The sequence below is a fragment of the Diachasmimorpha longicaudata genome, chromosome 11 (assembly GCF_034640455.1).
Source record: "Diachasmimorpha longicaudata isolate KC_UGA_2023 chromosome 11, iyDiaLong2, whole genome shotgun sequence".
Classification (NCBI taxonomy): Eukaryota; Metazoa; Arthropoda; class Insecta; order Hymenoptera; family Braconidae; genus Diachasmimorpha; species Diachasmimorpha longicaudata.
Window position 1 is genome coordinate 7,717,706 of NC_087235.1, and position 24,365 is coordinate 7,742,070.

The following is a 24,365-nucleotide window of genomic DNA, read 5'->3' on the forward strand; positions in this document are numbered from 1 at the left end:
CATAAATTAAGACAATAACATCGACTTCTTTATTTTCCATGATTTACAAGGTTTCAAGGAGTATTTTTAATAGTTCAACTTGATTTATAAATCAACTACATTATAATGTCAGGCTTGATAAGCCTTGATATGTGTATGATATTCCTGGCTGCAAAGCAATCAAAGAATCTTCTCAATACATTTGAGTGAGTTTCTTTTTCGATCTAGGGCCGGTAAATACTTTCATATCCAAGTCTAAACGTTTTAGAACACAATATCGTTTGTTTGAAACGATACTTTCTTTGTGTACGTTTATGTTAACGTTAATAACACATTTATGACAATTCAACAGTGATAGACATTTTAATTATTTTTTTCGTGTTCCTATTTAACTAAATCCATTGGATAAATTAACCATCAACAACTCGTTGTAATAACAAAGTAAACATATTATAAATAATTCCGTTACAATTTCTTTCGTAAAATATTTCAGACTAGTGATGCTCAACGTCACTTCCCAACTTTTTAAAATAGTTTATTCATGCGTATTTTGTTCCAACAGATATGTAACGATTCCATTCTATTCGCGATATATTACTTTGAAAATTAACGATTATAATCACGTGGGATTTCTCAGTAAGTCAGGAGAATCCATCGTTTGTAAATAATTCTTCACCAATATTATCTCGATAATGATAGGCCAATTAACGTAAAAACGAAAAAACTGAAGCAGTTACAACTAGAATATTGCCCAGGCTAAATAGACGAGTACTATTAATTTAATTCTCTAATAGCTGCCTGGGCAAGAGTGCAGTGATGCGGGCGGCAACATATTAGCTGATTTCAATGCAAAATGGCGTTTTTATGCAATGGTAGTGTTAACAATACTCCACTCATTGAATCAAAACCCATATTTTCTTCCAGGTCTATTAGAAATTATTTGATTCTCTGTGCAGATGAATTTAAAGACTAACGCAATCTCTCAGTGAAATTAATTAAATTTTGTTTTTCAAGCAACGGAGCAGTAGTAGAAGAATTAATTTAAGTCAATAGAATTGTGCAATTACGATGAATGAAATCATATGAATGACATCGTTTGTGTCAAATTAGCACCTATTGAAGGTATCTAAGCTCTCTACGTAATCTTCATTCCCATTGACATTTAAACTAATGATTTATTTGCATTCTTTAGCATTGTAGCCATTTCTCTCATGCTCAATTCAAGTGCCTGTACGAATTTCTTTGCACTGGTTCTTCCATCGCTGTGAAATGCAGACACCGAAAAGAGAAAACTATTTTTACGGAGATTATAAGCGCAACCGTAGCCATCAGGCACAACCGGACCATAGCCGACTATTGCGTCATTTCTCGTTGTCACCTGTGGACAAACAGACAATTATGAGATTCATTACTAGAGATCCGGGCCGACGGACAGCACTAGTGAAAACAATTTTCTGGGGTTGCAGGATATTTGGGGGGTAGTGAATGACTTTCGGAGTGAGAGAGCTAGAGTTGCAGGATTGCCGTCTCGCCCTTTTGTGCGGGAGCGGGGGGGGGGGGGGCTGACCCTCGTGTCATGAAATACTTCCATTTCCCATGTTTCAATTCTTTTTTTATTATCTGTTTTTTTTTATTTATGGGAAATTATCCTTCACTTGCAGGAATTTCGTTGTCAAAGAGAACTCGATCTGGTTATCTTCATTGTTACGTTTTTATTTCATTCAATAAGACGACACTAAGTTATTACGACAATAATAATAATGAACAATATTAATTTATTTCCCTTGATAATAATTTAATTTGGATGAGAAATCTTTTTTAGAGAATTTGTAGAATTTGATTCAAAACTTTGTATTACTCACCTGAGAAGTGGACAATGCAAAATGATGAACAATCTTAAAGGCGTCATCAGTAAAAATTTCGGGAAGTGGTTCTCCCGTCTCTAGAGCCGCGAATCTCAGTCCCATTAAGTGATTATCAATTCCATATCCATGAATTGTATCAGCTATTTCTTTGGTCTGACGCTGAACAGCTCGATCGAACAATTCCTTGATGCGTTGCTCCTGGGAAAATGGCTCATGACAATAATTTCGTCATTCTGAATTTTGGATACTTATCCCTAGAGTGACTCATGCAGGGGGTTGAAAATCCTTTAAAAACTATAAAAGTTCAATTTATTGAGTTCAATGCTCTTTGTTACTAATTCGTTATTACCGAACGGGTTCCGATTTTCTTTTTTGGTCCATTTCACGTATAAAAAACATCAGCTGAACCAACATATCTGTAATTGAGACTATTCTGTAAGATATAAAAGGGACTCGTATAAAGAAAACAGTGGAAATTCCTGGTAAATTCCTCTACTTCTGCTTTTCGTTATTTTCTCCCCTCGAGCCTTCTCTCGAGGACAGGATAAACACTCGATTCTCGGTTGGGATCTAATTGATTGCCATTTTCAGTGTTTCGCATCCCTGTTCACCGCAATAAACAAACACTGAGTTTAAATAAAAATAGAGACTGAGCATTTGTTTGTCAAAGAATTCAACTTCGGAAGATAAAACCTGAATCAACATCATCAATTCGAGCTCAATCGGTTAATAAATATTTTGACATACTCGAGGCCATTGAAGAGAAATGCACTAGGTATATTTAACTTCACTTATCTCAAGTAAAATCATAGTACCGAGCGATAAAAAAAATTAAATCATGCGACCAACTTGCAAAAGCCTGACTCAATTGTAATTGTTTAAGGATTGTTACACTGTAAATGGTGAACTGTACTCTTTTGGAGCCTTCGTCTTGGCCATCGTTGTAGGTATTGGGATCACCCTGGCACATGGCTCTCACCCACTCCAGACACTCAGGGCTTGCCGCGCGAATTACATCAACACGACCTAGGGCAAATCTGCGAATACTTGCGCTCTCGTATGTCGCAACTAAACGTCCGTGCAATCTGGAAGAAAGTTTATCGATCAATAGGGAAAATTTCACGAGAATGAATGTGATTAAATACTCGGTTTTGTTGGTATCAAAGAGGAAATCAATATTGATCTATAATTGGGGAGATGGTGGAATGTTAATTAAATTACCTGAAGTAGGTCAATTGGAGTGCGAGCTGTATGTAGGCATCTGGACTGATACCGTAGTTTTTGATCAAGTCCTTGGAGTAGTCCTCGAACCACAGGATGCACAGATCTAGGTCTTCAACGAGACTTTGAGCGAATGATTATTACTTTCGTGTACCTATAGGCTATTGTGCAGTTTTGATAATAAAATGTGGATGCACTTACGTATCGAATGCTGTGGTAGCTTCGCGTATATCGCTGAGACTCTGCTCGGTGAGTTGCCACTCGAGTTTCTCGGGCCCTGGGAGGTGAGATGGTACTGGGTTGTCTTCTGAGTGAGGCATTTCGTCGATCTTCTCGGTGAGAGTCTCGAAAGCGTTGAATATTGAGGGAGCCTCTCCTACTGAGTGCTGGTAGGATATGCCCCAGAATCCATCCTGATTAGAAATGAAAATATAGACAAGATAATTTCAAATTCAAATTAATTTTCGGCGGATTTTTCTTATAAAAATTTAGTAAATCTAAACCAGCAAAAAAAAATAATACAAATGAAATTATGGTAATATGGAATAATACAAATAAAAAATTGCCGCTTTACTTTTCGTTTCACCTATTTGAGTCTTATTGGAAATTATTTTTACGTTTTGAGGTGACTTCCGCCAGTGAAAGTTACTTAATAGTAATTTTTCCAATGAAACAATAGAAACAGTGAAACAAATTAACGACTAGATTGTTGGAAACTTAATCTATAGTAATTTTACTACAGATGTAATGATCTCGACCTTGCCAATTATGATTTGGAAAGTCTTGTCGAACCAGCGATTAGCACCGAGATGACGCGAACCACCACCGTGAAGGCAATGATGAAGTGCATTGGCATAGTCACGATCATTCAGCCACCGATCATTTTTTTTATACGGCTCGTTGAATGTAACGGGGAGAACATCGTCGTCTATGCAGACAATACAGAGGCAACGCTCCAGAAGCTCAAGATTGTGACGATTGCGTTCATCTGGAACAATTAGTTTAACAATTTGACAATTTTTTAAAGTAAAGAGTACGAAAATCAACACGAAGTTATGATTTTTTCTATCTCCCAAGAAATAATAATAATAATAATAATAATTGGCAATAAAAGAGTTACATAATCAATCTACAAATAAAACAATCATAGAGGTGAAATTAAAAGAAAGAAAATGAAATCTATTGGATTTTTTCTTAGTTATTTAAACTTTAAATTACAATCGAAATTCAGATACATATGAAACCCTCAGGGCTTCCCAATTAAGCCACCAAATCCCGTAAGATGATGTCAAAGGGGAGAAGTCTCATCGTTCAAAGTATCTGGTCTCTATGAGTTTAAATGCCTCATTATCTCGTTACGTGGTTCATTCGATTTAGTAGGGTAAAGAGTGACTCCATGGATGTGGTGGAAATACATGAACCTGGAAATATCTCGAACATTGGGCTTAGGAGTAATGATAATTATGGTATGGATATTGTTTCCCGAAAATGAGCCAAACTGAATTGGGTCAAAATTGAGAGAAACGTATTGCCTCTGTTTTGAATAATTACTTTTCAACAATTCCGTTCGTGCTCTAGACCAGATAGGACGCTTTGTTGCTGTCAATATGCCCACGGGTGGTGTACGTGGGTCAGCTGGAGTTTCTATTATTTTCATCAACTGCTGCATTAACTCCGCCTCCGTTATTCGACCACGGTCTGATGCACGTACAGGTACACTGTAAAACTGATTAATACAGTGGAAGTTAATTTTGTGAGGGCTCAATAATTGGGAGGAATTGTCCCTTCACATGGAATTCGAAAGAATTTGGAATTGTCGATGACCTTATGCCCCGTGTCCTTATTTCCTTAATTTTTTAATTTCCGTTATTCATAGATCTTATTATATGACATTTATTTGTTTGCTCAAGGAGTGGTACGTATCCTGGATTGAAGAAAATATCCTCAATTAATTTTAATTAATTTATATTACAGGAAAAATGAATAAAAGTGAGAGAATGGTCATAATTTGAATGAAAATATCAAACATTCCACTTTCTTAGATCAGTCTAGACTCTCACAAGCCATTAGGCCTGCTGAGAAATGCGCAACGTGTCCACAAAAAATTAACAAACACATCACTGCATGATTTTCTGGATTATATAATGTTTGTGTACGACACCGAATGGTCTCTTCGAAAGTGATAGGCTCTCTGCCAGTGACAGCGTAAATAATGCTAATGACCTCACTATTATCCCAGGCATTATGTTTCCGGAGAAATTATTGCGAATTTTTACATTTCACAATTCTCTTGATACCTGATTCTGATGAGCCACGATTATGTGATCACCGGAAGTCTCTCTGTCTAGGTGTACCTGTTCGTCACAAACTTCACCCGGTCTTCGGTAAGTCCGGAGAATTTGGTAGTGTTGGGCCATGCACATTGGTTGCATTGTCTTTCCATCACGGGATTTCACATGTTCCACTTCTAGATCACCCCTAGTAATTAATAGTATTATCAATTTATGGATCTTTCAGGTGCTGGTAAATTGTTTCCATTAACCTTAACTAAATAGTGAAAAATCCTTTTATCACTCTTAATTAATTAATTTACATTTGTTTATCACTAATACTTCTGTCATAAATTTGAAATAATCCGGGTCATGACAAATCCTCGGTCGAAGCTCCTCCAAGAAGTAGCTGCGCATGCGCTGGCGCTCGATCAAATATGGCTACCCGACGCTATTGTAAACTTTTACGTTCCCGTATTTGCTCGTGATTACCCCCGTAATATCCGCGAAAACAGCCACCAAAAGTTGTTTAACGACTTTTTGGCATGTAAAGAATATTTTAATTTCAAAAATGGCGTCAAATAAAGGGCATGGAGTGTTAATGATTGCCTCTGGCATCGATCGGTCCATCGAACGCGCGCGTAGACTCGACAATTCGTCTACAATGCAATAACCCACAAGTCTCGGGGCATTATTCAGTGAAAATATGGAACAAAGTCAAGATATTATAAACTTTTCTATCGGTGAACTCGTAATTTTTGAGTGATATGAGTCAGAATAGACACTACAAAGAAGAGTAAAAAATACATAAATATGAGGACACATACACGCAAGCACACACCCACACACACACGGGGCATGGTTTACGCGGTGAATCGGTGAGGGAATCTCCAGTTACTTAGAACCGGATACCGGATACTGCGAAGGAAGGCTTTGAGTCTCGTGAATTTTACGCAAGTGCGGAGGGAGTAAAAGGTAGAAATGCTCTTTACGTTCGCCTTCGCAGATCCTACAATCCGGATTTCCAGAGGGTTCATTTCCCCGTCTTTTTAAATTGACTTTTAGTTGGCTTCGTATTGTCAACGAACAATGATATCTTCTTTTAACTGAGGAATAATGCCATCTTCAAATATTCGGAAAAATTGTTGATACTGTTTCTGGAGAAATTCTCAATGTAAAATATATCTCAACGTCTTCTGAAAGGAGAACAAAATTGATACGTCTAAGTAAATTATGCAGTTTCGGGCGCAATTGAATGAAACCGTAGCAGTTGAAAATATCTAGTATCCATTTTGTCTCTTCAGCTCCTATTCCGAATATACTAAAGTTCCCAATGGATATTACAATCACTCGGATAATAATGATAGGATCAAAGACGACACCAGTTGGCAAAAATAAACCTTGGCTATACCTATGAAAATACCCTGAATAGTATTTTTGCATTGTGCATCGATTCATACCGGCTGGACGTACCGGTAATAGAACCTGACCGAATTCCCTAGATAAACCCTCTATTTGCCTCCATATCCTATCAATAGCCAAGCCAATCATTAGCACAACTACCCAACTAGCACTAGGCATTGGGCATGTAATAAACGTAACTATTCCAATTAACTAAACAACTAAAATATTCAATTTGAGAGATGAGTTGTTACTGACGTGGAGTCAGTGTCAGTTCATTGCCCCCCAGCTACAAACACTAAGATTTTAAATAAAAGTCCGTTCCTTTTACATTGTTGGTTCCATGAATTACTCTATTTATACCTTAAAACATTAATTTTTTACTGCATATCTATATTTTTTTCCTGTGTATTATCGTGCCACGAATTATCTCTCGGTAGTAATTATCCTTTCGTATTTATTTATTATCAATTGAATTATTTGGACTTACCTATCTAATTTCTCTTGATAATCCAACAAAGCCATGAGAAATCTTGCCAAATAGATAGCTGCTTCAGTCTGAGAATTGAATTTTTTAGGTTTGGCTGCGAGTCCTGGATTAATGTTGATGGGTAGTGCCAGTGGAATCGTCAGATACATATCTGAGAGCCACCAGTCGAGTGCCTATTGTAGATACACATGAAAATTACATAAATGTGGGTGAATTGATTCGTTAACTAACTAACTAATTGAAACATCTACTCCACTAACATTAGGATCGGTTCCTGAGTTAACCGAGTCCCTTGATTATGATGATATGTTATTTTAATCAAGCCAGTTAGGGGAGTTTGATGGGAATTTGTAGAATTGGTTTGCTCGACAGAATTTAAAATATGGCCTTAGTTGAGATAATCCGGATTTAATGAAGTGTAAGCTTGGGGATAGTTAGGGACGGTTTTTCAAAGTTTTTTTGGAGAAATCATGAGAAAGTAGAGATGAGTATGGAGACACTTTTCATTCTATTAATGCCTAAATGACAATAAAACATTTATTGTGCTGTGATTTTCATAAAAATATCTTCTGGGTGGATTTCCGGTTAAGGAAACATGTCCGATATATTTAGGGATTGTATTAAAGATGGTTGCAATCAACGAAAATGGAAAAAAAAATTTTTTTATTATGCAATTTTTTTTCTGCATAATAAAAAAAATTAACCGTGTAACTCATCAATGAATAAATAATAAGGTCGTCATGGACTCCAAAACAATTCCCAACCCCGATAATTTTAGGGACTTAAAATCGAATTATTATATGAATATTAAATGAAAAACAGCCACTTAGGTATTTTTAATTGAAACAAAGAACGACGGGGGAGTGAATATAGAGTTATAGTACCCCTTGTACGGAAAATAGAAATAATGGCTGTAATTTATAAATACACTTCCGGTATAAGTTGGGTATAATAGTTGCGCTCCAAACTAGTGAGGTTTATTTTATTTTTGGTCTATTACGATTAATATGGTCAAATAGATTTTATAAAATAATATGTGTGATTGCGTAATTCCAAGCCATTAATGAATTCAAATTCCGTTATCTTTTGGAATCCTTTTATCCCTATTGAAATTTATAATAACATAGCCTCCCTTATCTGCCTCGATAATTAAACAATCATATTAGGATACGTAAATGTTGGCCTATAACTGATGGGAAAGTGTATATTTGGGTGCACCAGTGCCGGGCTAGCTGGAGTACGTAGAGTATCCTCTTGTGTTATTAATTATTTGGAAGGATTCGAAATTGAAATTTAGGGTATAATCGAATATAGTTTGGTGAGAATTCGGTTACATACATGGAACCGGGTGATTTATTCGCAGTCTATCCTCAGCGAATCAGTTGATGATTCGGGAGTTGTCATTTCAAATCGAAATTTTTTAAATTTAAATTTTCGAGAAAATAATAAGAATTTTTTATCATTCATGCGGTTGAACTATTGAACGAAAATTAAATCCCTCCCCCCAAGATGAGAGAATCATATCAAAGTTCTACGAAGCATGAATTTCAATTTATGCACGTGGAGACGTAATGAAAATTCACGCTATCAGCTGTTTGTCTCTCACAGTGTATTTTTTGTTCGTTCTGCCCCTGCCAGCCTATGTTCTACCTTTTCAAATGGCTGTTTGATTCCTATAGCTTCAAAGCACTCCTCCAGATACTAAAAGTACAAATATCTCGTGCATTGAAATACTCGGGTGTTGTGATTCAAGAGATCAAGCGCATCACGATCTCATCCATACATCTGGTACCCTCTTCACCCTTTTCCCTTCTCTTTCACAGCGGGGGGGGGGGGTGATGTTAAAGAGACATCAACCCTATTTTCCAACGGTATACGCCTCTGAACTTGGTGGGTGTCGGGTTACGGTGATTTCAACAGGGTACACAGCACTTCCAACTCGCGAGCACATACGAGAGGAATTCGGTTATTCCATCGGCGCAAACTCCGCGTTATCGACCTCCAAGATATCTTTTCGCACTGTATTGTTTCGTTGATTTTGCAGTAGAGGGAATTTTTCAACTTGCCATTGTAGGCAAGTTATTTTCCATCTTTTTTCCATACAGATCATGAAAATGATCAGCTCAAAAAATAATTTGCCTATCTGGTATTTTAATAATGAAAACCATCATTGGCTATTAATGTTCTGGAATAAATGGAAGATCGTGGATAATTCATGTCATTAATCCTATTGTTTTTAGGATAATGCAGAGAATTTAAGGAGATTATAAAAAAGAATTAATGAACGCCGGGTCGATTAATAATCTAATATGTCTAATCAAATCGGCTACATAATTGAATTTCCGCTGCTTCATGATGAATTACAGCTGGAGGAAAAAAATAGTGATCAATGGGATTCATACGTAGAGACAAGTGCGTAATTTCAGTCGGCAGTCGACCCGTTGTGACCTTCGTTAATGAAGTATCGTGTTAAACTGGGAAACCCGAGAGCCATCTCCCAAACGCCAAGCCGCTGTTTCTACACTGCAAAACTATATACTGTCAGACTTATTTACATGTATTTGTTAATAAGCAAATTGGCTGCATTCACGGAGAATCAGTTTTTCTTGAAATTTATATACGGTTAGGAGATTACTCTGAAAATTTCAATTACAATACTGGAAAAAGTTCAACAGCAAATAATTTACAGTGGATTTCTATTAATCTTTTTATTGATAAATGAGGCTATTTGTCTTGGGAATTTTAACTTTTTTGAAAATTGAGTTGAATGCAATTGCTAATAGATGGGAAAATTTTATGAATCTCAGAAAGTGTCTTACACATGGCTTGAATAATTAAGAGTGTAATTTTCATCAGGTCAACTGAAATAAAAGTCTCCTCAAAAAATAATTAAGTGTAAATAGTGCTTGAACGTAGCAGTTATACATTGTATTGCTGAACAAATGATTGAAATGACATGCGTTAATTTCCATGGATGAAATTCTCCGAATAAATACAAAGGAAAATAAGTGAAAAATCAGATCGATCATGTTCGAGTCGTAGGGGAGGTTCCTTCAAGTGGGTCGTAACCTCACGTCAGATCCGGCCTTCGTGCGAGGTCACGCTGACCCAGATCTTGGTTCTTGTGTTCACCTGTGTAGCCACAGTCACAAAATTCCATGTACATATTCACACATACGCAGTGTATAGCATCCAAGAACTCGTTTCAGTTTGATGCAATCGTTATCCGGGATTCTGCGCACGAAAGTCTTATCGCAGGAGCGCACCTTCATCACACCTTTTTTTCTCGAAATGTATGATCTTGTAGCACCTCTGCAGCTGGCTGGCCCTTGCGAGGCATTTTTTACACACAATAACAGAGCTTCTTATAACTATCAAAGGAGATTAAAAATTATAAAATTAATTAGAAATATATTTTCGGGAGGTTTTATTCATACACGAATTTAGTTATGCAATTGATTCGTTTATTAATATGTCTTGTGCTCAGCTGATGTAAAACAAACTATGTCCGTAGTAATACAAGAAGATATTATTCAGTTAAATGGTAAATAACTAGCGGCAAAAACAGCGGAATAACTTGAATTGAATCAATTCAATTTGGAAATTATCTAAAGAGACCTAATGCCATATAAGTTTGAATAATGCACGCGATCTTTGCCAAAACCCCCACATAATATTTGGAACACTCAATTTTACCCTCGTACTACGTAATCATCAAGAATGCGTGAATATTTTTTTTTATTATTAGTCTTTTATTTTTGTTTTGTGAACTCCAGTTACCAGGGTGAGAGACAAGAAGTGGGTTGGGGTGGGCTCGGAAGTGTCGGTAGGTAGTAACCTGCATCGATCCACTTGACCTGGTGTATACGTATACATACAGTATATTCGGTGTGCTTCGATTTACTCCCATTAAAATTGATGATACACAGGTGTCTAAAAATATTACTTGTCATTTCGGTTATAGAAGGGCGATAAAACACTTGCAATTTTTCGAGGATTTGTTTTTTGGCTAAAAGTAATTTTAGACAAGTCAATTGTTATTCCTTATTTGTGTAAATTTTCCAACAATCTACTGTAGGTTCAAAGAGAGTTGAGATAGTGATAAAATCAGGGAATTTGGCGGCTAATATCATTTGTTGGCCTATTTATTCACTAGAGGATATTAAGGATATTTTAATGACAATGCCCTCAACAATTTCCTCAGTTTTGCTAATTCCATAATTATTATTCTCATTAATATCTGTCTGAGAAAATCTCACCACGATTTCTTTCATTGCACATCACGAAAGGATGATATGCCGATCACGTTTTTCCACGTCATGTAGCCCTTGCGATAGGTAGGCAGAGAATGGTGGAAGATAATTGCGATCGATCTTTGAACCGTCTATCTCATCATGCACCATCGCAACACCCGCATTCGTTTCTCAATTTCTTCGTTATTGCAAAAGCGCACATATTGCTCCCATCATTACTCTTACTCATAATATTCTCCATTATTTTTTTTCCCTTCGTTATTACTTCAAACTATAAATGTCGAGGTAATTGCACGGACAAATTGACAGGGCTCAAAACTTTTTCAACAATTGCTCGTTATTTTAATTGACTTACGACAATTTTGTTTACAAGTTATATAGTGAAAGAAGAGCAACCAAGTTCTTTTACAGTATGTGCTTGTTGATGTATGTATGTATGTATGTATGTATATACTCTCGACATCGTCAGGAGACTTGTCGTGAGAGCTGGATAGAATTAAAGGTTAATCCCGTGGGAGGTACGAAGGGACGAGAGACGGGATAACGGCATAGGGTCGCAGATGAAAACTCAAACCCATACCAACTTCATTTTCCCTTCTTTACAGTCTTGTCTTGCTTTGGGCGGGGGAGACTTTGTTTTCATGAAAAAACACTGTAAATATTTGATGATTCGAGCATGGCTGTGACGCCAGATTGGCTTAAATGTTGCCGGGGTGAGGAATTCATTCGGTATAGACAGCTCATAAAATTGGTAGGAATTATAGTTGGGTAGAGAAGAGTTATCTTAAATATTTCTTCCTTGTGACATCATATTGGTTTTTCTATCATTTTTCAATCAATTCAAGTGGGTAAAAATATTTTAAAATCAATTCTAAACGCGCATCATGATCTATGGGGAAAAATTAACGACAATACCATAAAAAGATGTTCCATAACCTAGAGATGGGTCAAAACTATGCAAAATGTTTTTCATAGTCTTCCTCAGAAATATCAGAGTGTAGGTAACGTTATAACCAGCAATAATCTCTGAAATATCGGAGTAATAGGAAACGTCGTGCTCTTCCAGTCATTCGAGTCTCCAAAGCTGGAGAAATAAAAGCCGTAAAATGTATGGTTGAGAATAGAATGACTTGAAAGATCCGAATAATTTATTTCATCCCGTGGAATCGTCTTGAGTGGATCCAAGGCAAGTTATACACACTGGGTTACGTGAAAATGAAAGGACACGAGAGTGCGGCATTAAAGAGAGCAACCGACAAAGGACCCTCGGTTCTGCACGAGAGGGAGAAAAGTTGGATAAAAAAAAATGCCGAGAGATAGAGGGAAAAGCAGGGGAAGACGAAGATGGACAGGTTTGAGGATATCGATTTACTTTTAGCTTTTTCGTTTGGCATCCGGTAACCAGCCCCGAATATTCCTATCGATCCCTCGATACTCATAAATTTTCACATGCCTCTGTAATCGTTTTATGCTATCAATATTTATATTTCTAATCGGAGAATTTATGCAACATAAAAAGGACAGCTCTTATAGAAAGTTTTCTTTTAATTATTTCTGCAACTACAACATTCTCCCGGTCTATGTAGTGAATGGTGAGATAATGTTTTGTCTTCAAATAGAAAATCTTTTATTTTACTTTTTCTTTTTTTTTTTCTTTCTGTTATTTAAAAATACATAGAAATTTTTATATTTTGCCCAGACAGGTGTTTTAAGTTTTATGGAACTAGGAATTCAGGTACATAAAAACGAGAGAATAGAGGTAGAAAACAGGCTGGTGGTGGTCCGCACGTAACATACAGAATAGCCCCCACATTTCACTCCCTCAGGCCCCAGGGAGCTACTGAGGGGTTGGTTTCCATTCCACTCGACTTTCACCCTCTTCCTTCACTTCCTACAAAACTTCCATCCTCCGTGCATAGACGTATACACTGTGCGTCTAAGCGCTTTCCTTTTCGTTATGGGATTAGGTACTTTTCTCTTTTGCGACTCAATGGAAAATGAGGAAAAAGTAAGAAAACCCGTGCGATTTCTTGTCTCTATTTCTCTGTGTATTTCCTCGGTATATTTGTGAATGGAAAAGAAAGTTGAGGGAAGAAGTTGGGAGCTCCATAGACTTTGTGTATTACAGAAAGTTGGGTTTGAGGCTTTTGCGGGGTAAGAAAACATGGTATGGCGACGAATCAAAAGAAGGGGGTGGGGGATTAACGGCCGGGAATAAAAGTTTAATTGCTCTTGGAAGTGCTGAGAGGCGTTGGGATGAAAATATAAAAGAAATTTACGAGGGTATAGGTTGAGGATAAGCATTGGGATTATAGGAAATAGGAAATGGTTTGTTTGATTATTTTTTAATTTCTTTAATCATCGTAACTGCAACTTCACATCTATAAAAACAAATAAACAGACATATTGCTCATGTTTAAATGAGAAAATGCTTTCTATCTATTTATTAACTAACTCTATTTTATTGTTATGAAATTGGTGATAGAAATATTTGAAAATTATACAAAAACTAGCAAATGTTATTATAGATCCATGGCATTATACTTATTACTGGCACTGTTTTTCTCATTTGTGATGGAAAGGTATTAATGTTAAATAATAATCAGAGAAGAAATACCCTACATATGAAAAAACATTGGAATACTGTAAAGAATCACAATTAAATATGGAAATTTTGTGGAATTAATAGAATGCAATGTAAGGTTTTTTAAATCGGAAATCTTCTCTTCTCTCTCCCCCCCCCCCCCCCAGAATTCCATTCTTCAAGATTGTATGGATCATAAGCCAATAGGCCCTGAATCCGAAATAAACTTGAGAAAATCCTTTAATGGAGATTTCTTTCACCCTTAGGAGCCAAATTGACTCAGTGTCCGTGTATAACTCCCATGGGGGCAGTTTTTCCGTCCGACACCGCAGGAGAACGGTCAATTCAAGTAAACGGCTCCACGCTTTCGATGCTGCCCTGAGACACTCATATGACACAACAATATTTTATTTGTACTGTATAGCTGTAAGGAATGATACCAATATATGCTGGTTTAGGTTAGGGAGGGGTAGAAAAAAAGTGCAGGGAAAATACCTCTCGGGGGAGAGTGTGTTCAGCCCTTCCTTTTGGACGGTATCAGCGTGCAATACCGCAGACAATCCAAAGGGCTTACCGTTGTTTCAACAAGGGATTACGCGATACAAGGAACGATATCTCTCTGTCCTTCTTTTGGTGTTCTCCCCCTTTTCCACCAGCATTTGGGGACAAACATTTAAATTGCCTAGATTAGAAGTACTGACGACCTTGTCTCTTGGTGCCCCTTTCTCCCTTGTCGTTTGTTTTAAATTCCAATAGAGGGTGGCAGAGAATGTTACAATTGTTGCAGATAAACACGATTTATAAGCATTATGATGATAAGGTCATCGCGAGGCGTTGTAATATCGAGGGAGACATTTGTGATGTATATAATTTGAATGAATAGTACATGCCTTTGGTTCTGTATCGCTTCAATATTTATTAACGATCAACATATCAATGATTTTATTCGAAATGGGGCATATTAAGATTTTACATATTTGCCAATGCAAAAAGCAAATTAATTGTTCTTTTAAATTATGAAAATTCTTTATTTTTCAAAGTATATTAATACCTCAATAGTTGAATATAAATGAAGTTTGAAAATAATAAACAACAAGCACTACTCTCTCCTGAGATCAAAGTTGTTTCTCAACATAATTCCGCTTGATGGGTCAAAGTATAATTACCATCTTCCCTTTGCTTTTTTCGAACTCAAAGCTGCTTGAATAATATTAGGAAGCTTCATCTCATTCCTAGTGTCTCCATAATTACTCAAGAAATAGGGGCCTATCATTCATCCTTGGAAAGATTCTTTCCTTCACTTCTTATAATTGGAATTGAGTTTTTACTTCTTGGTAGAAATAGAGAGCGGTGGGATCGCGTACGTGAGATAGAATTTACGTAGATGAATAATGGAACACTCAATGAAATTTTCCAGTTCGCTGCGGGGTATCGTAATATTAGCTCTGAACCACCCACCGGGAATATTGTGATAAACCATTCCCCCTTTTTATCCAGCCGGAAATGACACCGTGAAATCCTTTTGTTGTCAGAATTTTTTTTTTTTTCACTTTTTAAAATACTATTTTTCATTATTTTCCGACGTTAGAAATGTATTAAGATCATTCATCTTCATTACGAAATGGAAAATGAATCTGTGATTTCACGTACACCATTTGAATGCCGCCCTCAATTGTTTACTATTCAAAAAATAATACACTCTCACCGCACTGCCTAATCGTTCCTGCAATAGTGATAAAGGATTTCCTTTGCCGTTCAAGTTATTTTTCCGCCGATTCTTGACATCCAATTCCTCAATCCATTTCAAGGCCCTGAAGCATTCGCACCAATCGTCCACAGTGGCCGTGCGAGATTTCGATTTACTGGGAATTCACCGGGAAATATATTTTCCCCAGGTTTTTTGCTTTCAAGTCCTCCACCTTTATTTATATGTTCATCTTGAAGCCCCGAGGGATGCTGGGGCAGGGGGAAGACGATACAATTTTCTCGCAAGGAAGGCGTAAACTAAGAATTTCATTGGATGCCTTCTACAATGATTTGTTATATCCACTACCTTATAATTTTTATCACAATTAATATGAGACTATTGAGACTTGGAATATTGTATTCTTTATTTTTTCCTTCTATCAACAATATATTGAATAAGCATATATTGCTCAACTTTAGAAAATATTTAAAGCACCAATGGCATTGTTAATTAATATTATTATAAAACTATCCTCCGATTGGAGAAAGATGTTTAAATAGAAATTTTTAATAATATTTTTCTTAAAGAAAAAAGGCAGAGCCAAGAACTCTTGTCGAAAAAGTCGAGAGTTAGAAACGGCTCGTAAATCCATTTATTTATTTATTTATGTACCATAGGGGTTTCAGTGGAATCGGGGGTTGAAAGGGGGAGTTGAGGGGAGGTTGTGATGGCTTATACGTCTCGGAGTTGGGGCGCTGGTATCCCGTGGGACTTGACGGGTTCAGGGGGAGGGAATCACAAAAGTCATGGAAAGCTCACCGATGGGTACCTACGCCTAACCGTCGTTTCCACTATAAAGTCTCTGGAGGCAGTAGCGGATGTTACTGAGGGGTTTTTGAAACGAAAATGGTGTCGTGCCACTTAGTTGAGACGAATAAGCGCAGGCTCTATTGTGTCTTTATGATTTTTTTAAAGTTTTTTTTGTTGTCCGTTAAAATTTAATGTCGTCCGGGGAGTCAGTCTGTTGTTTCTTCCTCAATGTTTAAATTAATTCAGGGGAATTGAAGGGGTGGATATCCAGGGCCTGTGGTATTTATCTTGGACTGGGATTAGTAAAAGACATATAAGCGAGTTGAATGAAATTCTAAGGCTCATTTTAATGTTATTCAGTGATTTTTGGCTTATTGATAAATCAAAAATTCCCGCTAGCTGTGAATATTTTTAAGTTTTATTCATCCGTTTGACTCACCCAATTGATCTTCTCCTGTCTTCGTTCAAGTAGACGCTGCTGAAGCTTGGGGCCAGGCCCAGACTGAAAAGCTCTCGCCAAGTGTCTGGATTTATCCAAATGTCTCGGTGTTATAGCCTCAACCTGGGCGAGATACTTCTGCATTGTGATCTCCAGATCTGGCACTGGGAGATTCGGTAGAGGCTCGTCTCTCTACAAATAATACAAAGAGAAATGTAAACACAAATTTCAAAGTCTCTGACTCAATACTGTAGCTGATAATTTGGAGAGCAAATAATGTGGAGGATTTGCTCTTGTTGTTTTAATATTGCTCGAGGGGAGGGGTGGTATGAGTGGAGATAGGAACATACACGCAGAGAACCCTTGTCTCTGGCATAGGCTTTGTCGATTGTAAAATAAAGAATCAATTGAGAAACGAAGCGTGGACTAGGTTGGAAGGGCTCTCTTGTCCCGTGGCGTTCTACGGTTCGTTGATCAAAATCCCCTTTGCCGAGCCTTAACAAGACCAACTTTCCTACCCGTGCCCATTCTTCCGCGACCCTCAGCACACACTTTCCGAATTCACTTGCATTTTCATTCAATCGTTCAATGCCAGGAATGCAAATATATTTATTTTTTTTTTAATCAATCCTCACTGCAATTGCTGATTAATTTTACTTTGAAATTTTCGTAACTTTGCATTCAATCCAACGATATTATATTTGTACTCGTGTAGTTTCTTCAGGAAAAGTACATTGAAAAGGAAGTCCTCCTAATTCTTAGGACAAATCGAATTCTGGTGTAGACAAGGTAACGAGTTTCGATTACCCTCAGGCACCATGAGTCAGTCCAATCCCGGATTCTGCTCCCTCCTCTCGACTCGAGTCATTCCCCTCGTCTTTTTCTCTAACGGCTGTCCTGATTCCCAGGAGATTTCATCCCCCTCCCCCCGCCCCAGTCGAACACACCGAAAACCTATACCGGAAGACCTCATTGCCATGCACCGCTTGTAGTTCGTACTAACGACCTAGCACGTTTTTATTCTAAGGTCTTTTCCACACATATACGCACGGTCTGCATCCCCTCGGGTCCACAAAGCCCATGATTTTGGGGGCTTGAGTAGTGGAATTTCGATTTCAAAATCACAATGCATGAATACTGAAGTAGATGGGAATTTTTTAAATGATATTTTTGCACAAATTGTGAAATTTAATTAATCCCCTCAGTTTTAGATGATTTCATCCCTATGACTTTTGCACTAATTTAATTTAATATTATTGTTTAAATATAATATAAAAATTCCAGTTAAGGAAAATAAATAATTCTATTGGTTAATAATTAATCCATATTTTGATTTCTCTTTCAGGATAATTAGAGTATGCACTTTTCATTCGGCCACCTCAGCCTTCTATTAACTCTGCGTAGACACGGTGGTATGCAAACACTGGAGATGCGAGGGAGGATAGAATCCAGCTGGGGTGATTCGGTGGTTGCACGCGCCATCGAGGGAACCTGCTATGGTGAGTAAGATATACATATTTTTTCGCCTCCTCTCTCTGTCTCCGGGCGAGGCCGAGGGCTTTCCAGGGTGTCACTAATTGGAGGGGTGCCGAGGGGAAAATCTTGTTATCTCTTAATTGCTACGACCCCTCGTACTGTTTGTGCATTGATAAGAAACTATCGTCATCCGTCCTATTGTTCATTGTCTCGGCGGATCCAATGGTATCCGATTAACCCCTTTCATTCAAATTTCAAGTAACATTCAGTATTTGCCATCGATTCTACCAAGTTTCAAGCCTTTCAACTAAAAGATATGAAGGGAATGGAGATTTACAATAGAGAAAAATACCATTGTTATGGTAAAATATTGTCGTTTATGTGACAAAAAAAAATTGAAGAATGTCTTGAAAAAAATTATATAAATTTCTCTGTTCTCTTTTGCATTTGTCTTTTTTTATTATGTGGATATGGCTCAACGAGCCCACAAATAAGCAAAGGTGAGTCCTCTCGTCTGGGCAGCGACGCGAAGCAATTATGATTCTTGCGTGAGTTGGTTTTGGCCGCGTGCAAACTCACTCGGTACACGCGTGGATGAGAAGGGTTCTACAGTCGATAGAGGGGACAAATACAAGCGCACATACACACACACACACGCAAGAGGGGATAATCACACGTGAGAATCGCACGGTGCAAACGAGTAATTGGAGAGCGCTCCAGTATCGTCTGTATGTGTGTGAAATTCCGTGTCTGTGAACTCTTGAACATATCCCCTCACCCTTCAGCCACTCACTCATGTTCCGGTCGCGTTTCTAATAAGCCGACCGAGAACTTGACCTCGCCGCGTGCCACACGGCTGAATTGACTCCAAAGCCAGTGTAACCTACTGGTCCTAGTTTAAATACTCTCCTTCGAAATACTCATCGAGGAATTTTACCTTCAGCTATTTCAAACAGGCAAACACCTATAATTGTTCTCCATTAAACTTTATTTTATAGATTAATAAGTTTGTTGGGTAAAAGTAATCTATTAAAATTCCTAATATCTTGCTAACAATCATCGCATCAATTATTTTAGTCTACATCTCCCCTGGATTATCCATCGTGATTGGATGTTTCTCATCTCCGAGCCTAATCGAGTCTCCAGGGAGTCGTTCTCAATAGCCCGCCTAAATGTCTATCAAATATAAGACCTGTGGTCACCTTTTATCAGACTCGCAATTGCAACGTCAATTTGGCAATTGCTCCCCTAGTTTTTAAACTATCTCCACTTGCATATTGTTAAATTCTCGTCAGTCTCAAAAAAAAAACCCTTGGAGATGTATCGCTCTACCCCCTTGCGGATACACTGCATGTCCAAGGCTTTATAGAGAGCTCCTCGGTCTATCAGAAAGTCGTAAAAGTCCCTGAGTAATAATGGTAATAGTAAGGGGAGGAAGGCCGGTTCCAAACCACCTATAAATTTCCGCACAATTTAACGAAAATCCATCCCCTTCTTTCAGTTCTGGGGTTGGTAGGAAATTCGATGTGCAATTACCAGAGCTAGGCGTGTTGGATCTTTAGTTATATTCTTTTCTTCTAACGATACTGGCTTTGGCTTACATCATTAGTAATACGATATTCTAGTTTTTTTCTTATAAAACGCCGGACGAGAGTATGAAAATTATCATGCATGTTGGTCATTATAATACATTGAGAAAAATATAATTCAGCAATTTCTTTTTAATCTTCAATTCTCCGTGCTGCCTCGTTCTTTTTTGTTTACTTAAAAGCTCGTAGGCTATACAAATATTTCCTCCTCCTATTTTATCACATAATGCCGCTTGTATTTGTATATTTGTGTATTTGTACGTATACATAGATTTATTTGACAGTCTATATAACTGGGAGCTTCACAAGTTTACACTTAATCATGAAATGGACCCGAATTGGAAATGGCAAACTTTCCATTCCCCCTGATACCTCTTCCCATTTAACTTCTCAGCAAGGGCATAACGGGAGTTTAGTTAGCGACACCGAGCACTGCCTTTGATGTTCCTCTATGTATTCATTCAGATTCCTTTAACCTTGATCATGCTTATTAACGAAAATGGATTCTGGGTTTTTTATCTGGGTGTAAAAAACATTTCTGTTTGATTAAAACAAAATCCTTACTTGAAGTTACACAGGAAACTCAATTAATTGTCGAGAAATACAGTAGATTTGTCAGTGATTTAATTTATTATTGAGGTTGTTCTTTCGTGTATATTTAATAATGGCACGAGATTGATGGAATTTTTTAGAGCAATTCATAGAGCTCCTGAAAAATGATAGTACGCGTGTCATAACAGGGGGCAGATGGCACGTGACTCATTCCTCTGGAAAATACCACGTGCTTCTTGCCCCACGATATAATACACCCTAGCTATATTTTTTTCCCTTAATTTTTTTTTCTCCATCATATTTTCGACTGGCCACAGTCTATTAGAGAGGGGAACAATACGCCCGTTACTACACCCGTTACTTAGTAAATAAATTCGACGGCATCCGATGACTGGCTATAGAAGAGAATTTATTTGTCATGAGAAGTTATTATTTAATGTTTCTCTTTTTTTAAGATTTTTTTCTTTCTTCTCAGAATTGAATGCATCGAGTTTATATTAATTAATGAATGCCAGGGCGTGGTTCACCTGTGAGTTGAAGACTGATCGATAACCGAGAGAGCCTGCGGCCAACTCTACCTTCACACACCCTCTGTGTACTTTTCGTCTTCCCCTTGCGTTTAGATCGTCCAATTTTTCACGTTATTTTTCTTTTATTATCATTCACATAAGCAAAATTATTTTAATTGATGAGTCCAAGAAAACGAGTGGAAATGTTCTTGCACATGGATTCACTATTTTTCAAAACTATCAATGCAAACGTTTTATATTGGCTGTCAATATTTTTTTTTATTTGATGAGTCATTTTATTTTGATAAAATTTCTTTTCATTGAGCGAGAAACGGAAAGGGAGGGAAACAATTGGATCAATTATACATAAGCATTTTCTTCTGAAACTGTTGAATGAATTTTTTAATACATATCACGTGAAAAGTGAATTTAATCAATCAATCCACTCCATCTTCTTCCATCCTCATCTTTTGCGGCGGCTTTTCCTTTTACTCCTTGAAAATGTAATTTTCTTATGGTGTCTGGAACATCTCCTCGCCCTAGCACTTGATGCTGCAGAATTATGGTTCTATCTTTTCACTCCCCACGTCCCTCACATACTTTCGCCATCCAACATAAATTTCATCCGAAAAGTCTGTCTTTTAGTTCTCTCCCAGATATTTCCTAACATTACAATTGCGCTCTCATCTCCGAGCTACTGCCTCAATTAAGATTTCTTTAAGTTTTTTCCTTCATATAGCTGCTTTGATAGTCTTTGTAAGAAGAAAAAGAATATCCCACTGGCCCCGGAAATATAAAAATGCTGAGAAAGTGGATTCTTAGTCTTGGAATTTAGTTTTGATAAATGCAGTTCTCAAACCTGGACACGCGGTGAGGTAAATTGAGAGAGAAAATCCGATAGGTTGAGGGGAAAACTTTTTCACTGAGGGGTAGAAGTTATCACAACTTTCGATTCACTCCGTATTTTTTCAACTTTTTCATCATAATAATAATTTCAACTTAGCTATTTATATCTTCACATTTATTTCGAGGAAAAAAGTTCATTCTAATGAAGAAAATCCTTCCACTCAAACTTGCTGAAGTCAGATGCATGCCTCGATCCTACAGGAATGATTATTCCATTTATTCGAATGTTTATTTTGCGCGTGTTCTCTAGCGCAACTTTCAAAAATAATATTCTATCATTTTATGTATTAGAACAGTATCCCCTCCTCCGGGGGTTAGTGTGGTAACTAGATCGTATCCAACGCGCTACGTGTCATTTACATATTTCGCCGGAAGGTACATCACGATTTTGCGCTTGGCAATTGGCAAGTTTAGGGATGCCAGGGGAAGAAATGAGGATTTTGTTGGGGGCTTGATTTACATTTTACGTTATGCCCCGAGGATAAACTTCTAACCGCGTATTCTCTGGACGTGCCGAGGGGGAAGGGGTGGGGAAAGTAGAGGGTAAAGCTGTAGTAACCCCCCCCCCCACATCGATCTCTGAATCTGCGTTATTGCGAGAATCCGCATATCAGAGCAAACTGATTTTACTTATTTTTCGATTTTTCGTGACTCACCGAGGCAGGTAAGGGTGACGAATCCCTCGAGAGGCTGCCAAGGCTTGTTAGCAACCGGCGCGAAGCACCCAACACTGAGTCTCGCCATCCCTCTGTAATGAAAAATACATTTAAAAATTATTTGATGAGAATACAACATTTTGGCGTTACTTGACAAGTGCGAATACAATGAATAATTGTGAGAATTATCATTAAGGAGGCAGCCATATATGGTGCAGGGTTCGTGGATAAAACGTGTTTTGTCTCACTGTTACTTAACTGATTTTTAATTCAGAAATTTAATGTGAAAAAAAAAAAGAATAACCCATACTTTAAGATATTCTCGCATTTCATGTTAGAATAGCGGAAGATGTGGAACAATACCGGCATTAGACTCTTTTGAAATGATGATAATTCACTGAATGACTCACTCTTAAATTTATTTCTGCATTATGACCATTGAAAAAAATTGTCAAAAGTCAACAGTCGATGTAAACAATTCAATCAACACCCCTCTCCGGCCACCGTGCGACTTTAATATCGTTACCAGCTGGATTAAGTGTTTGTATACGTTTGAATCCACCAACTCCATAAACTCCGGGTGTCTTAAGCCGAAAACGAGGCTCTCCCTTGACTTACGACCACGACGTTTCATTAAACGTTTCGATGACGGATCGCCTCGTTCTCTCAGGCTTCATCAGAATCGTGTGGGTCTCGGGGTGGCTTTAAGGTCTCAGATTGAACGGCTTGTCTCCCCTTTCTCCAACCACTCCTTTGCTCGTTAAAGTGACGTTCTAGTCATGGGTTCTTGGTGAAACAATTCTCCGAATTGAGGCTACAATTTTATTAATTACTTGCTTCAAGATGTTTCTTTAACGTTGACGAACTCGTTAGGGAGATTAAAGCCGAGATAGTAATGTTATGTCATGTTTTAACATCAATTTAATCAAGGTGTGATTGCTTCACAGATTTTATTTCACCAAGAAAAATCTCGTGAAAAGTTTCTTTTTTTATCCTCAAATACTCTGACTATTTCGAAACAATATGCTTGACATTTGTTACACTTGTATACATAGGGAAGAAGAGGATGAAATGGATGCTTGACAATTACTTCCGCATATTAAAATGTCATACAATAATTTATGAAATGAAATAATTTTTTTCACACCTGTAAAAACCATTTGTTCCTCTCTGTAATAAACTTGGCTTATTTTGTCCTACTGCTTCACCATGAGGAATAATTACTTATGCAGGAAAAAAATGGCATTGGTAAAAATTGAAGATCCAAAAGTTTTCCTTTCGTTAATAATCCATCCAACCACTGGGTACAAGGAATATTATGGTTCAGTATATTAACCAAGAGAATGCGTTCACCCTCGGGTCCGGTTTCCTGCAGCCTCCGTGCGAATTACCCTCCCCCTAGAGCCTTTTGTATTAACTCGGGTAATTGAGATTTATTAATATAGTGTACTGGTGGTCACGCGTTATGCTTCACTCGTTTCCTCTTCGCTGCGTCATGGGATGTGGTTAGGCCTTTATTGCGTTATACAAAACAGATTCTTAACGATGGAGCAGTATTAGGGGGCAGAATTGCATTTGTTGCCGTTCATTATTCTACCAACAACGTTTTCATGTTATCATTGTAATGTGAGACACCTGAATAATCACATTTTTTTTTTCATTGCAAATTTACACGGAA

At 37.5% G+C, this 24,365-nt stretch overlaps 2 protein-coding genes across 5 annotated transcripts in view; one reads left to right on the forward strand and one right to left on the reverse strand.

Moving 5' to 3' along the window:
• Positions 1–6: 6 nt before the first annotated feature.
• On the reverse strand, positions 7–22,773 carry Chat (Choline acetyltransferase). Its single transcript, XM_064130982.1, has 11 exons — positions 22,688–22,773; positions 17,000–17,191; positions 7,227–7,399; positions 5,363–5,543; positions 4,617–4,791; positions 3,824–4,053; positions 3,267–3,478; positions 3,066–3,188; positions 2,758–2,929; positions 1,842–2,042; positions 7–1,357 (listed from the first exon to the last, which is right to left on the reverse strand). The coding sequence occupies exons 2-11, from the start codon at positions 17,141–17,143 to the stop codon at positions 1,142–1,144; spliced, it is 1,827 nt and encodes a 608-aa protein (XP_063987052.1). The 5' UTR covers positions 17,144–17,191; positions 22,688–22,773; the 3' UTR covers positions 7–1,141.
• Positions 18,345–24,365, forward strand: part of LOC135167627 (pro-resilin-like) — a 32,448-nt gene continuing 26,427 nt past the window's right edge. For all 4 annotated transcript variants that reach the window (XM_064130998.1, XM_064131000.1, XM_064130999.1 and 1 more), the window contains exon 1: positions 18,345–18,498. In XM_064130998.1, coding sequence (XP_063987068.1) covers positions 18,357–18,498 — 142 coding nt within the window. In that variant the 5' untranslated portion in view covers positions 18,345–18,356. The remainder of the gene's footprint in view (positions 18,499–24,365) is intronic.

Coding starts and splice junctions, on each gene's coding strand:
- Chat (XM_064130982.1), bottom strand. CDS start 17,143: ATGCAGAAGTATCTCGCCCAGGTTGAGGCTATAACACCGAGACATTTG. Junction 2,930..3,065: donor CTCCAATTGACCTACTTCAG/GTAATTTAATTA, acceptor ACTTTCTTCCAG/ATTGCACGGACGTTTAGTTG. Junction 1,358..1,841: donor TTGCATTGTCCACTTCTCAG/GTGAGTAATACA, acceptor GTTTGTCCACAG/GTGACAACGAGAAATGACGC.